Source organism: Pomacea canaliculata, linkage group LG3, assembly GCF_003073045.1.
Source record: "Pomacea canaliculata isolate SZHN2017 linkage group LG3, ASM307304v1, whole genome shotgun sequence".
Classification (NCBI taxonomy): domain Eukaryota; kingdom Metazoa; phylum Mollusca; class Gastropoda; order Architaenioglossa; family Ampullariidae; genus Pomacea; species Pomacea canaliculata.
The window spans coordinates 24,482,935-24,499,582 of NC_037592.1; the positions used below are offsets into that span (position 1 = coordinate 24,482,935).

The 16,648-nt window shown below is 41.7% G+C and overlaps 1 protein-coding gene across 6 annotated transcripts in view; it reads left to right on the forward strand.

Moving 5' to 3' along the window:
• Nucleotides 1–16,648, forward strand: part of LOC112558729 — a 42,328-nt gene that overhangs the window by 3,158 nt on the left and 22,522 nt on the right. For 3 of the 6 annotated variants that reach the window (XM_025229346.1, XM_025229347.1, XM_025229345.1), the window contains one exon: nt 5,022–5,103. In XM_025229346.1, coding sequence (XP_025085131.1) covers nt 5,022–5,103 — 82 coding nt within the window. Of the gene's footprint in view, nt 1–5,021; nt 5,104–7,289; nt 7,392–9,049; nt 9,268–14,069; nt 14,573–16,648 lie in introns of those variants that run through there. The other 3 variants (XM_025229349.1, XM_025229348.1, XM_025229344.1) reach the window with 3 other exon arrangements.

Genomic DNA, 16,648 nt, shown 5'->3' on the forward strand with positions numbered 1-16,648 from the left:
GCCAGATAAAAGAAAAGATGGGTCCAGCAGCATCCGCAACTACTACCCACTTTGCAGGTTAGAAAGAGAGAAGAGGTGACTATCCTCAGACTGAGAACGGATCATTCCAGTTTCAGACATCACATGCTCATCAAGTTCCTCATTGAGAGTCTAGTGAGGGCCCTTGCCACGGCGCCAATGCCAGTGGCCCACCTCCTGCAGGACTGTCCAACCTACCAGAAACTAAGAGCAGAGTCAAAGCCTGCCGACACACCGATTAACAAAAGTTCTTCGGATACCTGCAGTGTCTGCAGCGCATAGCAGGCCTCTAGAGTTATCATCCGAGCCTACGAAGAAAAGGAAAGTTTCTTCACCTTCCCCCTGTCGAATCCTGGAATTTTGTGGTTTTTAACGAGAATTGGCAACACTGCCACATTGGAAGTATCGATAGTACGGACAGGACTGGAACCTCTTTTAGATGAGCCAGATTTTTGTGTATATACAAGTGGGTTTTATTTGCATGATTTTTACGTTTGATAAATCTTTTTTTTTGCTGTAATTTCACGTCGTTAAGTATTTTCCTTGAGGAAGACCAGAGGTGTTGGCGTGTAAGCCGTGTGGTGAGATTGTGACTGACGTGTGAACATTGTACTTAACGTTCCCCTGCCCTGCAGGATTATTGTAACGTGGGTGGCACGATTTACATAATAACTGTCACCCTCGTGTCCAGTTTCCCGGAGCCAATGTTCCCGATTGACGAGACAATGCAGAAACATTGAAACAATCGCCCATACCGTACGTGTAAGATTGAAGATCGCAGACGGTTGTCAAATAAAGTAATAAAAAGTGAATGCCTTTGTCAGAAATTATGAAAATAAACATTTCTTTCAGCGAGTCCAGAATTTCTTTATTCTTTCTCCCATACTCGCTACCCACATTAAAAATGCTACAATGTTTCCTACAGAAAAGACAACACTAAAGATACAAAGTAATTACTTTTTTTAATCTTCACGAAAGTGTGTGCTAGAAAATTAGAGCTCTTGAATTTTCATTGTTCTTATGCAAGACCGCTTAGTGCCTTGTCTCGGCATGGGAGGAGTACTTCTTGATATGTAGATGTGACAGGCCACAGACGTTACATGTACAGGTGAATATATATTCGTGTTTTCTGGTCTGTGTGTGTACCCATGCGAATGTGAGTTCATGGATGTTTGTGGGTGAATAGTTGCCTACTGTTCGTAAGTCCCAGGTAGGCACATCCCTTTGTGCTGTGCGTTTGCAATTACTTGTAAGCCAGGCCCGTTCTTACCCCCGCGGGGTGCGAGTTATAGGGATTAATTTGGAGCATTGTTACCATATTAATCAAAAGCGTGTGGCCCCTGACGACTATCAAAAGGGCTGGGCCCTAGGCAGATGTCTGCCTCTGAACACGGCCCTGCTTATGAACCTAACATCAACATTATTGCATCATCCCTGAAAGTTTTGGCTTCCACATTACAAAGCAAACGTCCTGTCATGAAATAAAAACAGAGGTAAAATATGTATATAGCTTAAATGCACGCAAAAACAGGAGCAAATGGAGTTTGTTTCAATTAATTTGCACAAGGGTGTATGCCGACTTTTCATCCAGCTCAAAATAAACTGTTTTTTCGAGAATTTGCTCACATGTGTGAAGAAAACTTTACAGCCGGAATTCAGCTTTTGAGATCAAACATAGCGCATGCGCAGACTGAAACGGATGCGTCATTGCTGTGAACATGTGGCTTGTCTCAGCAGTCAGTTAGATAACGGTTTAGGTGTGAGTGCCTTATTTCCAGGGCACGTGCGGTCCTTGGAGGTGCTTATAAATGTGTATATTTCAGGATGGGCAAGATAAGGCCTTAAAAGTGCTTAGTTTTAGCAACTAGGTCTATAGATATATATTGCTGTCAGGTCCTTCTACACATAAAGAGAGATGCTTGTTAGTAAGTTGTTTGTTTGTTTGTTTTTTGGTTTGTTTGGTTTTTGTTTTGTTTTTGTAAAGTGTGTTCACATTATTCTTTTCGCGCTCACAATTCAAAAACTCGTCACCGAATCTAGGAAATATTTTTGTTTCTAAAGGCCAAACTTCCATCGTCTCGCTTAAAAGAATAAAATAATGAAAGCTTCGCTCCCCCCCCCCCCCCCGCAACAAAAAAAGCTAAGATAAGAATTTTTTTATAAACTTGCTTTGGGAACGGCATGTTAAAATTTCATATTTCTGACTAAAGGATAAAAAGCTAATCTACTCACTTTATTATTTTACAAGAAACATGCGCCATTTTCAAAGGCTCTGTCTCTTACACACACACACACGAGAAAAGGTAGGTGTCCTCAAAAACCATGGCTGTTGACAAAAAAAAAAAAAAATGGAGGTGAACCTAGTGAACCAACTTAGGTACGAAGAGGATTAAGTATGTTATATATTCCTCTTTTAATTTATAAATCTGTAATAAAATAAAATAAAACGAGTGATGAGTTAGATTTGTCCTCGAATGGTCCTTATGCTTCCAGTCCTTATTTTCAATGTGGTCAGTGTGTGAACCCTGTATTTCTAATTCACTGTTTGCAAGAATGACTGAAAAGGTAAGGACGACCCTGTACGAGGGCTATGATAAATATTTGTAGAAATCGTTACTTTACGTGAATTTTCACACTGTATTCGCCACTGAGGTATCACATTGATTTGAGACATTGTCATTCCAGTGCCGAGAAGTGTTTTATTACGTCTGGCAACAAAAATATCGAATAAAGAGGCGATTTTTTAATTCTTTTCAATATGGGAGTATACGGTTCGATTAGATTGAGTGAAGCAGTCGCAAAAACCGGTCTGACTGGATGCAGTGCCTTTGAAAGGTTTTCACTTTTTTCTCTAGGGAGGCTTTGAAAAATGTTTAGTTTGCCGCAAAGATGAGATCCAATTTCAAAAGAAATGAATTTTTCTTGGCAGACGATCTGACATTTGCGAGCTTTTTGACCACAAGCTTTATTCAACTTTTGTTCGACCGTATCAGGTCTGCTGTAGGTGTTGTAAGCAGTGCGGCAAAACGTAACAGGAGAAGATAGTTTATTATTAAGAGTTTATACAAAAATATTCGAAACGGTTTAACAACAATGAAAAAGAAGACAGCGTCCCAGAGAGGGCGAAGGGTCGAGAGATCGTGGCGATGCACATATGTGATCAAACTTGAGTTTGGTAATTGTTTAACAAAAGAAGCTTCCGGAGTTTGTATACTTAGCGGGCTTCAGTTCTGATTAAAAGATATATATATCAACCTGTGGAGTGTCTATGAATTCAACGTTAAACCTTTGAGAGTATGGCGAGGCATACGACTGGTGTTGCAACAGGTAGTGCTATCACTATGGACAAGAACAAAACCATGGGAAAAGCTCTCACTGAATGACGAACAACAGCTCTTGTGTTGCCCATGGCTCCCACTGTCAGTACCACCGCTGCCATGGGTACCACGGCGACGACAGTCATGATAATGATGAATTCGTTAAGTGCGGGCTACTTGAGGTCGGCCTGTCAACAGCAAGCTGTGTGGTGAGAAGCCAAGGAAGCGCAATTAGTCTTCGCTCTCTTATCTATGGTGACGGCTTGACTAAGTTCGACAGGAATGTTAGGTCGGTTAAAGGCTAACCCAAGAGAGAACACCTCTACCCCGTTTCGAGAAATACCAGCTTTTCACCATTGCGATTTTCGTTCGCGTTCAGAAAACGCCAAAATCTCTCTTCCAACGACCTTATAAAACGGAGTCTTGGAGCGTTGGATTTGAACTTGAGAATGATGTCAGAAGTTAAAGGTTAGGGCTATGCACGTGTGTCTTTCTCAAAGAATCATTATTTTTAAATCTGAAAGTGTAAGAAAACACACAAGTATGAAAGCCTAAGTAAGCGTTGTGTTTTGTGAACCTGTCAGGAACTTTAAGTTTTAGTTTAAGTGGGACTCCGGTTAACCTTTAACAGGCAGTCCAGAGCTGGACTGACTTTTGGAAAAGATATGCAGCCAAGAGCTACTCTTGAGCGATGGACAAAAGTGATGACTAGACTCATCAACTAGAGACCTTTACCTCACGTTGACAAGGGAGTGTATGTGTGCTCACCATTCATACTCCCATTTCGTAATATTGTGGTACACGAGAGATTAAACACTTTGTCAAAAAAGGACTCTCCTCTCAAGAATAAAGTGTGTCTGCAAACACCAGTCGTTTGAACGGCGAAAGCTGTCGATGCTGGTGGTTTTAAGGGCCCTACCTTTTCGAAATTTTAACTGACGATTCAGGTGTGTGTCACGTATGTGCCGTGTTTGCAGGTGGGCGGCTTCTACGAGTTTTCAGTGTCATAATTTTATTTGCTTTCAACTTAAGCATCAAATAAGAACCCAGCTTTACACTTGAATGCCATTGTAACGTAAGTTTTCTGTATTTTCTTTTTCATCCCTTTTTCTTTCATTTCTATCGCTCTTCTCATCAACACAGATTGAAATGTCAGATAAATGCCCGCTTTTTCAAGGAAAAGAAACACATAGAGATATCCCCTCAAAGCCTACTGATTGCTCACGCACCAGTGCACATGAGTGTACCAGGTACATGTTAACGACAACACAGGGATGTTGGGGTCTTCAAAGGAGTCTGTAGTGAGAAGGGGCTCACAGTGTCAGTAAGAGCGCGCTTCGTAAAATTAGTTTTAAAATTTACCAGTGTTCAGGTAATGTGGACATAGGTCGAACTTGCCTCAGCTTGTAAGATGTCTTGCGTGGATGTCTTTGTTTACGAGTAACAATTGTTACATAACATGAAAACTGCTACAAACTGAAATTTTTGTTTTTTTAATGTAAGCTTATTTATTTGGTAAAAGCACAGACTCTGCTGCTCAGCAAGCAGAGGTTAGTGCATAAAGCCTAGAACATGGCCAACGCTAACGCTGTAGCTGAAATAAAACACTGAGTAACCAACGTAGATCATACTTTGCAATAAAGACAATCAATTTTCAGTTTGCTTGCTCATTGTCTGCTGAAACAGATGACGACAATGGTGGGAGACGCCACTTGCCAGGTGGACCGCGAGGACGTGAGACGGAACTCCTCTACACTTGACCCGACAGGTAAGACAGTCAAAAGGTCTATGTATGCCAGTCTCTAATTATTCTTACTTATTTCATTTCATACTTTCAAGTCTTCAGAAGATCTTTTTTGGGATTTGGTTTAGTTAATGGCCACCAGTGGAGACTAGCATGCGTACTTAGCTGTAGTAAGTGTGCCTCCGTCGGTGTGTAGTTTTCGCGCGGGTTCACATATACAGAAACAATGGAGTTAGTAGAACACATACACAGACCCTTCTTGACTAGCTTCAGGCGTTAGCGAAGTCCTGATGCGTGTCATCATCTATCATCTAATAGAGTGAACCAGTCCTTCAGCGTCACCCGTAGCTTACACCTAGTGGCGCTCATGCTAAACACTCGGAGGTGTGTGTGTGTTCGTGGGAAGGGGCAGACTAGGAGTGCACAGAAGACTTTATCAATATGACTTTTGTTAAAATATAAATATCTTCGTGTTGATGACAATCCTATTCCCTGCTATACAGTTTATGTGTTTATACCTTAGATGGTTTTGTTATGCTCCCCCTTAAAACGGTCCGATGGCCTTTTCAATAAAGTGATTCTAATTCTCATTCCTCGTCCACCATATCAAATTATTTGTATTTTTCGCTGACATGAAATGTATCCTAAACGACGTTCTTAACCGAGCACGCTCTGCTGTGGGACTGTGTCTGGTAAATCATTTAAAATGTTAATTTAAAATATATCAAATACAGTCACGTGCCTGACTAAAGGTATATAGGTTGCAATGTTTTTCAGATGGCTGGATAAAAATCTCGGTGTAAGATATTGGGTCAAGTGTAGGAAGAGGGACAATAACTATGTCCGGGACTATGCACAAAAAAAAAAAAAAAAGTACGATATCACAGTACGATGTCACTGAAAAGAAAACCATCAGATAAAAGGTCGATGACACCACGTTTTTCCTGTTGTTGAATGTCCAAAACTGTACTCCTTTTGCGTTTTGCCGAGTTCATTCCGCGTTTCGTGCACCAACGTCTTTCTAACGTTTTTACAGTGATGAAATACGCATATTTTTTTATCGCCCTTGTCTCAAGGTTATTTTTTTTTTGCTGTTGTGAAACTCTTTGTACTTGTCAGCTTGTCCACGTTCTCCCTTGACGCCTAGTCCGCTGTGGACCCTCAGTAAGCTCTGCAGTGCATAAACGTGCCATCATCCATTAATCTAGTTATTCATAGTAGCAAGGCTTGAATTTGGTATGAACAAATGCTGTACTGTTGAATTTGTGTAGACACTGTCCATAACAATGTGTCCAGGAGCCATACATGGCTTACAGATCAGACGCAGAATTTTTGCAGTATACATTTAAGCATACATTTCACATCTCACTTTTTTTGCTCTGTGACCCCACACTTTCTTTTCTTTCGTTCTTCCTTTCTTCCTTTTTTCTTTCCCTCCATCTTCTATTTTATCATCTGCTTCTTCTTCACATGAAAATGCACAACATGTTAATTCACATGATCAAATGAGTCGGTGCATTTCAAAGTCAGTAAATGTTGAGCACCTTTTCCCTTCAATCAGGTCACCACGACAGCGGGCCGGTGTCATGTGCTCACAATCCCCCTGCCTTAAACATCCGACTCTATAATGCGCATGCGTCATATTTAAATATAATTCAAGCTGTTTCTTGGGGAAGACACCTTTGTCAGAGTCTATATCTGAATGCTCTGCCTTTGCCGTACATTGCAAATGCAGTTATCTGAGCAGCACGTGTGATTTTAATATCACGCATGCGCAGGGCTTAACCATGCATATACAACCAAAGGACTGGCTTTCTAATTTGCATAATACAGTACAAAAATAAACATAGAATCATAACGCAAATCATTTAGAACATTTCACAATATCGGAAATGACGGCGCTAAAAGAAGTTATATTTGAAACCGTCCACATGCACAATATTAAGGACTTTCGGGCGCTGTTTCTTGGAGCAAGAAAACTTTGTCAAAGTCTAGATATAAATACTATGCCATTGTGAACACGCGTGATTTTAATATGACGACGCATGTATAGTTCAGGGTCGGATTCCTGTGACAGGTGGATTTCGAGCCACACGGCACCGCTCTATTTAAGTTATATTTTAAATTATATTTAAATATGACGCGTGTGCATTATGGAGGGGTATTTCTGAGCACAATGACACCGGGTGTAATTTGTTATCGCAAAACATTTCCATGCGTGTTTGTTGCATAGTATTTTCATGAATCTGTTAGCATGCATCTATGCCAGCGGAGATACCAAACAGACTCACAGGTGGTGCAAATACCGCCAGGTACGTCCATTCAGTTTTATTATTATATTTAGATTATGTCTAAACGGTGAGGTGGTCAAAAAAGCTGACGAACCTAAGACAGAAAAAGGACAACTAAACGCAGATTGTAATGCATACAGATTGTCAGGCAAGCCGGAAGACATAGAGATAAGCAGATGCAGGACAACAATAACAACGGAGCTATGCAGAAAGGTTAGAACATGGCGGAGCATTGCGCAATAACATTCCATTTATACGTTTGCTAAAGTATGAATATGCGCGAACTTGCTTTTTATAAGAAGAAAGTAAAGAAAAAGAGACAACGCTGAAAAGATGTGCTCCTGCTCTTTTTTCCCAAAATGTAAATCATATCATGGAGAAAGACGATAAAGATGCGCGCGCGTGTGTGTGGAGTGGGTGTGAATATAATATGAATGTGTATATAAAACTCGCCTTTTCACTAGAATTCCTGCATACGTATTAGACGTACGACAGTCTCGGTCCCTTTCCTCCCAGTCACATATACTCTTAGCTTTCCTTTGTTTGTCCCCACGTAATGGCCCCTACACCGCCCCTTATGTGGCACTTTATCTATTGCTCTTTCTCTCTTCCCCTACCCTCCCTGTCACGATCTCTACTATTGTCTTTTAAATTGATCCAGATTACAAGTGTTTCCCCTCAGGAAGTTGTGGGGATCAATATACAAAAGGTTGTGGGAGAGGACTGCGATGGTTATAGACGACTGAAAGAGAAAGCAACGTTAATTGCACGAACAATACATTATTGTCTGTATCTGCCGGTCGCTGTCATCCGCCCAACCGAGGTTAAAAGACAAGAACCCATCCACCCCAAAAAAGTTTGCTGGTAATAACATTTACCTCATTAATTCTCTTTGCGAGGTCACCAGTGCGCTTGCCTCATATATTTTTTTAAACGAATACTTTTACCAGTCACTTCAACCTCTTCCAATGCAAAGTACAATATCAACAGATGTACGACCTCACTTGTCATAGATGGGTCGGTCCGCTGAAAATTTGAGGCTGATCAACCCTTTAATGCATTTATCTCAATTGTTGTTGCTTTTTTTTTTTAAACGATAAGGCGTACAGGAGCTCTGGGTGTAGAATATTAGTGTCAGTAAAGCAGATACCCGTATCTGATATCCTACTTTGAGAAATGACTTGGCAAGTGAAGCGATAAAGCAGCTGATGGCGAAGGGTAATCATGCAAAGAGGTCATGACGATAGTTTTGTACTTTCAGTCGGCCATTCAGTTCAAATACTAGCTACCTTCCTTAACTGTACCAATGTATCAATACTTAGCCAATCTGACAAGCCATAAAAGTGATTTCTTTTTGAAAGCGTCATTAAAGGAAAGATGAAAAGAGATTCAGGGGACGGAGAAGTTTTTAATCTTCAGTCGTCACATTCTAAACCCTTTTACTAAGAGTAACAATTGCGGCAGTTGGGACTTAACTTCCAACAAACGCCAGTTACTTCCCCTTTCCCTTTCTAAAGGCAGTAAGAATTCTTTTGTCCCCGATCTAATTTATCTACACTTTATTTCAGAGAGTAAACTCGCTGATTCGAAAACCTGGCTGCTCAAGAGGTGCTCGCGTACCCCTTTCGCAACAGGTCTTGCAACAAATCTTCAGAACGCCGTATCAATTTGACACGGGTGGGCTCTTGGCGCAGTCATCGCTATAGTCTTTAAAGGATTGTTTGGTGTTAGCCTCTGGAAGGCAGGGCTGGCGCTGTCCTCGATTGCTTTTAGGAGTTCTGGTGATACTTATTTTTTTTAAATCTTCTGTCTTAATATCTTTCTTCTGAGTTGCATGATATGGATGGACAGAACTGTAACAAGTGGGACATCAGCAAATCTGAAAGCATCAGAAAAGGTAAAGGATACTGTGATGGAGAATCATTTTCCCCCTTTTTGTTTGTTGTTTTTTTTTATTGCATATCTTTTATAGAAATGTAACCGTTTTTCTGTTTTCTCTGTTTCCGATTTTCAGCAGTAATTAATTTTTTTTTATTCCTTAGCCCTTTTGTGATTTGTCAATCTTAAATTTCTGCCAAGCTAGCCTTTTTTCCATGTTTCCAGGTGCATTTTCGTTGGACTCTGGTATAAAATATGATTTAAAGTATGTTTTTGCCGCCTACTTGATATTATAGAATAGATAATCTGCATTAATCACAAGCTGCGCAGAAGGCTTATGCATATATAACAGAAGTATGAATAATAGTAGCTATTTCTGACCCCACCATCTGGAAGTCTCTGCTTTGTTTTCGAATAATGTCTACATTCCAAGCTTTAAAAATCCGGCAACAACACCTATGTAGTTAAGAAATAACTTTCATCGGATGAACTGGTCCGCTCACTCCACAACTTCTCATCCACGACCTTCCACTTCGTTCATGTTTGTCATGGTCGTCTGCCGATGCAATGATCGGTTTGTTTATAGTCTTTTGTGTATGGAGCATTGATCTCGCCTCCATTTAGAGTTTAAAAAATAAATTTTTTTCACAAGTAGTCTGTTTCTGCACCAATTTCTTAATTTCTTACAGTCAAAGTTGATCTATATACATGTCTGTTTATCTATATAGTCATGCAGAGATGGAAAGTAAACAATTTAAAAAAAAGTTTCTTTGATGGGATTATGGAAAAGTTCAGTGGGAGGGTTTTGGGTGGAGATCAGATGTTATGGATGCATCACAAACGTTGATGTTGATTTTGATGGGAACAAAGTGCTGTCACTATGCCGGATCTGCCATCTTGGGTGTTTTCCTCGCCACTTAATGATAATACAAAATATGTTTAATAACAAACACTCCTTGCGAGGCTCTATCCGGATGTATATAAACATATTTGTTCTTTGAAGTGTCCTGTCACCCCCTCTCTCTCTCTCTTAGCAACTTTGTTTCACCTACCTGTATGACCATCCCACACTTCAGCATGAGGTAAAGATGGAAGGGAAGCTGGGTTTCAGTGAGAATCAATATTATGCACAAAGACATTAAGATGACGGTGCTGTTCGAAAGGTTAGGTCTTCGGAAGTGTTAGATTCAAACCAATATTTATACCCTGTCTGTCAAACTTTTGTTAATCTCGATTAAAAGAAAGCAAGTCTCGAATGGCAAAACTTTATTATACGCAATGAAGTAGAGCATAAGGGTAGATGAAGACAAACAGAAAGGAAAGGAAAACCCAACAGTTACTGAAAATATGTCTTTAAACATTTTACTGGATGTATTCACCCGCTAAACAAGTACCCTGAATTGACACTGTAGTAACGAACAAGCTGGCTGATAGCGGATGTCAAGCGGTTCCCCTCCACGACATGGGTAGAGGTCAATCAGGGTGTTTGGCATGCAGTACACATTCCTCGGATGGTCATTAGTCACTCAATTGTCTTTACTGAGATATGCGAACGTAAAAAGACGGGCTGAAAAGATCACTGTTGTGTTGTAAACTGTCTCAACCTTAAATTTAAAAATAGGCTGGAGAAAAGTTAGTATTATCTGCTTTTCCGATAATAAATGCCTAAAACCTCGAAAGACGAAAATGTTTTTGTTACAAACGATGCGAAAAGAGAGCGTCGAGCTCATAGAAAATTCAATTATATGCGGTCGACATTTCATGATTTCAGAAAAATGACTCGTGCACGGCACGGAGAGAATTGCTAAATGCTGATTGGCTGTTGCCGTAGGACACTGATTCTCTTCATTTATCTTTTTCTCACTGTAGTGGAAAGAGGCCAACATGTCTCCAGCGAACTTTAATTCAGTCTATACTAAATGAAACCTACTTTTCGTTACAGGTCAAGTAAGACTGGTAGATTCTTTATCAGCTCACTGCAGTCCGCTTAAAAGATACGTGCGAATCCGGGCTCTGAATGACGGGATTAAAGACTTTCTCCCGCTGAGAGTCAAAGGGGTAACGAGGACACAATGATAGCAAAGGTTTGAGACACTACTGAGTCACATTGCCTGGCATGCTTATCAAGCCGAGAGTACAGATAACAAAGAGTGGCGAGAAGAAAGACACATGCACTTTGCGACTTGGTGTATTTCCGGAAAATGGCTCAACAAAGTTGTCGTTTCTTGTCTTGTTCCACTTTGGGAAAATGTAAAGGTCAGAAAGTGGAGTAATCCAAAAAGTCATTTTACTGCACTGGTCTGTTTCTGCTCTAGGTCTACCCGGGCGTATTCTGACCGCTGCTCTCCCTTCTCATATCTCATGTAGCGACAACTACGTCCCGCATTCCGACCTGACCCTGCGCTATGTCCGTCGTGAAGTAAGCGGTTCGCGGTTCACAGGCCTACTGATTCCAGGTGAGATAAGCGGTGGCGAGACTTCTTGGCCTTCTGTCCATCCTACGGTTCAGTGCCGCCAAAGGCCGACTACTCTGTCCTCGACATAACTCACCGCTAGCTCATTCCCACAGTTACCCATTTCACCTTCTGACAGTCTGCTTACCAGCGCGTCCGCCTGTCTCGTGGAGGAAGCACAAGTGCGGCACCAACACTATAGCCCTATTGCTAGTTATCACATGACAGAGCTTTTACTACAAATCTTCAAATAATAATCTTGTTTACCTGTTTGAGATCAGTAGTGTCATGCTAATACACGGACCAGTTAAGGTGGTCAATCAAACTGGTCGTCGGGGATGGGGATCAGTGGCTGACAGTGCTCGTTACTGCATGGAACATCCAGTCCATTTCTTCACGTATGCTTATCTTGGCGATGACCACTTTGCTCTTTCTCAGCAAGTAGATTCGACATCTCTATTCTGTAAAGCTGATGGGGACTATACGTAACCTGTATAGTCTGTACTTGGTAACCATGGTACAGCAGGATACTACTTCGCCAAATCCTCGCCGTCTGGCCCTTGCTGCTGTCGCTGTTGCAATTCTGATTCGGATATCTGCCATGCAGCTGCCGTTTTGGGGTAGGTTGGTTCCCTTACTGAAAGGTGTTTTTAATTTTATAAACGAAGGGAGCAGACAGAGCGGGTATCCCCAAAAATTCTGAAAATCAATACATTATAATGAACTAATTCTTTATTAATTTTTCTCCCTTTTGCATTTTCTATCTCATTCTTTCATCTTTACATCCCCGCCTGTTCTTCCTTCAGCTCAGTCAGGTGGAGCAACGGGTTAGCACGTCACCAGAGAGGATTAGGTGCCCGGGGTTTAGCTCTCGTCTCGGCAAACTGCTCGTTCTCTGCATGTGGTATCTGTTTACAGGGTTGGATGCTTTGCCGTGATATAGCCTTAGTTGCTGGCTTGGTGTAAAAAAGTCAATTTCATCCCCCCACACACACAACTACTCCCACACACACACACCGATCTTCTTTCACTGTACCCATCCTGGTTTAATTGTACTGAAGGACCTATATATATATATCACCTTCCCTTTGGCTACACCCACATGTTTCACCTGTTCACTCGCTTAATTTTGTTTTACCCGTGTTTCTGTATGTGTTGCACCTGCATATTAATTTCTGTTGCGTTCTCTTTTTGTTATCTTCTTTTATCGCCCTCTCTTCCTTTGTCTCTCTATTTTTATGTTTGCTTTTCTTGTTCTCTCTATTGCAGCCCTGGATCTAACGCGCGTTTTTCCCTTAAATTTGTCATTTTACATCTCCAACTGAGTTATATAGCTTTTTATTGACCTTTGATTACCTTTATATTCGTGTTTGCAAACTCCACATGGACACTTAACATATAACTATTGTTAGTAGGAATGTGTTTTCTGTTTCCCCTGGACATATCTCGTGAGAGAAAGAGAGCACGAGGTCGCAGGTCAGCGAACAGCTGCATATAAAGTGTTGATATTATGGTACTGGTACCGCCTGTGCTATTGACAAAACATGATTCAGCAGGTCACTTCGAGCCTTTTCCTAACAGAAATGACAGCGACAGTCGGCCGCAGCTGAAGGAGAAAGCGTGCTCAAGTGGTTCACAGCGCTTGTATCACGTGCCTTCCTCTCCCTCCTCCCACATAACCGTAGGGAGTGGACCGCGACACAAGCGGTGAGATCAAAGTAGAATGCCGTGACCCACCCCAGCGTGTTCAGGGTGCTCTGTCCGAGACGGCAGCGTGACTCAAGCACACCTGCCTGCCGATGTGTTTTCTACATGCTGCTACAGTCTCTGACCCCTCTAGCAATCCACCCACCATCGCGGATATTCGGTCCTTGAAGGCAGTATGTAATTACCTCTAAACCACGTTCTCCATTGAAAGAATTAAAAGCATTTTCAAAATTAAATAATCTTAGAATTTCTTATTGTAGTCAGTAACTTTAAGCCATAAAGCATGGTTTATCCCCATAGGCGTACAGCATCAAAGAAAGATTGACTGACGATAAGAACGGTTAAAAAGGGTACAATGAAATGAATAAAAACAGCGAAGAATAAATAAAATATTGAAATGATATATATATATATTAAGACGCAGTAAACATGAAATCAACATAAGATCACGTGATCGGTTACGCTCACACACGATATTTTTTTTAAATATTTCTTTGGACGTTCCCAAAGTCATTCACTGATACACTGGCATATTTGAGTGTACTCGCACCCAACGGAAACGGCCGATCCACCCCTACTGATAAAGCCCATAGCTATTTTGGGTCACACTCCCGTCGTCATGGGTGTCTACCCACTTTTGAAAGGGTGTTTTGCGCTCGGAGTATTCTGACGACACAGCAAACACCGATGACGTCCGGGGTGGTTGAGCACTGAGCAGTGGACTTGTGTCGCAAAAACAAATAGTAGCACAGCTGCAGTCACACTTTTCTCTGGTGAACTGTCCGCGAAAGATCGTGAGGGTAGTGAGCAGCAGACGGTGAAAAAACCAGCAACGATCCGAAAAGCGTGTTTGTTAGAGGAAAGTATCGCTACAAAGGAACGTCGTCTGCTTTCGCACCTGCGCACCTGCCCAGAGTTGTTTCACACCTGAGCGAAAGACGGTTTTTTCCCGCCGACTCTGAGCACGCTCAGCAAAGTACTGCTCCACTAGATTCGTACATTCGTACACGTTGGGGCCAGTCTCCTAAGCAATGAGCCCGGCTCCAGACTGTGAAGCACCACTGTCCCCACGAAAGCGTAACCCTTCGGGGCAAGACGGCAAGGCCAAGCCTCGTCGCGTCTTCAGCTTCCCTGGAACCCAAGATTTTCCGGAAGTGCACGAGGGTGAGATACCTTGTCTTATTTCATATCCTTTCTAAAGTCACGTGCGTTGTCTTTGGAAGAGTACGTGATTAATTAGTTATCGAGTGATATCTTTATAATTAAATTAACTTTCGACTAGGTTCAGAATCTACATAACACTTGAAAACCTCTTTCGATCGACTTTCGTACTCGAACTTTAATCAATTAATAGATTTATTGGGGCTTACTTAGTGCTGATGCTTTTAGGGGGCTCCTAACGACACAAAATTACATTGAGTGAATGGTTGGTGGATGGATGGGTTGGTGGATGCCTGACAGATTATTTAGTTTTCGTATGAGTAAATACCTCACATCCGTAGATCTGACGTTCGACAACCAGCTCGATAGAAAGAGACAAAGTACAAACTGAAAGACAGATGGATGAACAGATAAATAGACCGTCACTATCAGCAGTCCCATGCGCAATATTAAGTCGAGAAAGAGAAGATGAAGCCATTGAACTATTCTTTCATGTGTCACCGAAGTGCTAGTGAAGGCAGTTCTCACACTTTACGGTTTACTTTCTCTGGATGTTTGCTGTTCACGTATTCCTCCGTCGGCACATCAGCTGCCATTTGCAATATGCGCACACTCTGCAAGCTGTAATCCTGCACACAATGAAAGGCAATCTTCATTCACAGTGCAACTTTGAAACCTGCTAACGTGTTGTGTATGATGACAGAATGACAGCGAAAGTGATTTAGCTAGAAAACATGCCAATAATTTTTGTTTGAGTGAAGGGAATGGCTAAACTATAGGACGAGTGTTTTTGTTTTTAACCTTTGGCCTACCCCCACCTATGTTTTTCCATTTTTCCTAAACCAGTTTCTGCTCCATTGTTGATAAGCATCTTGTCGAACTTTCGGCATTTCAGTCTTGTGGCAGCAAGAGAAAATGTTCCTCTGCAATATCTTTTTACGACCCTGTCAGGCGGAGCATGAAATCTCTCGACTTCATTCTCCTGACCTGCGCAGCTGGTGAAATGACAATATGCGAGTGGTCTGACAGAGATGCAGATGGAAATGTCTGCTGTAGATAGGAAGTAAGCGATAACACGTTCGCGTATCCCTTAACAATGAAAACAGGTTCGTGACTTCCTTTCATCTGTTGTGTTCTCCTGTTTTGTACTTAGTGCTATCCCCTTCCCGAAAACATGTCAGTCTGATGCCAGCAAGTGCAAGTTTGTTCTCTCACTGGAACTATGCTAGCCGAGGGAGGGCAAAACGTTCTCGAACTTGTTTACAGCAACAACTTATGTTGTTGTCATTCCTGGTAATGTTACTTCGGCTTGATAAATAAACTCTGATCCAGTTTACTGTCTGTTGCTTGCTTTAAAAGCCTTTTGTGTGTCGAGTTTTCGATGGGAGCCAGCTAGCTTTGCTACAAAGAATACCTTAGTTGTTTTTCCTTCTTTCTTTTTTGCGGTGCACGGACGACCCGGCAGTCCATGTCACTAAGCATTACAGAATGAAAGCAAGTTGCGCGTTGTTGAAAACTGCCAAAGCCCTTCGTGCCCTTAGCTATAGCAATAAACAGGTAAAGCTCCACTGCCTGCGTCACCAGGTTGACCCGAAGTGAGGAAAATACAGGTGTGGTTGTTTGTGCTGGTCGTGCGTAACATGACCTAATACGGCCTGTAAGGCGAGGTGCGCTCGCTTCACATGACCTCGCGAGCAACACGCTTCTCTGCCTGCTCCATCTCTCTGATACGTGTTCCTTCATATTTAAAAACATAGTATCGATTACAGATGGTTTTATTTGTTTTGTTTTCTCCTGCTTCGGTTTATATATATAATTCTTGTCTTTACTTTCTCTTTTGTGCGTTATGTCCATGAATTCAGCTGTCTGTTTCTTGGACTCTCTTCTCTTTGCGGAGAGAAACGCAACAGTGAAGCAGCAGGTCATCGGGTCATGTGACCATTCGTGGTTTATTTAATCCTCCATCGTGTAATTTTTCTTTCCAAGACACTTTACGAATCTGGCAGTCCACAGTTATATCTGTGCTGTAGCACTTTTAGAATAGATGATTCCTTCATACAGTTTGAAAAACGTTTAAAA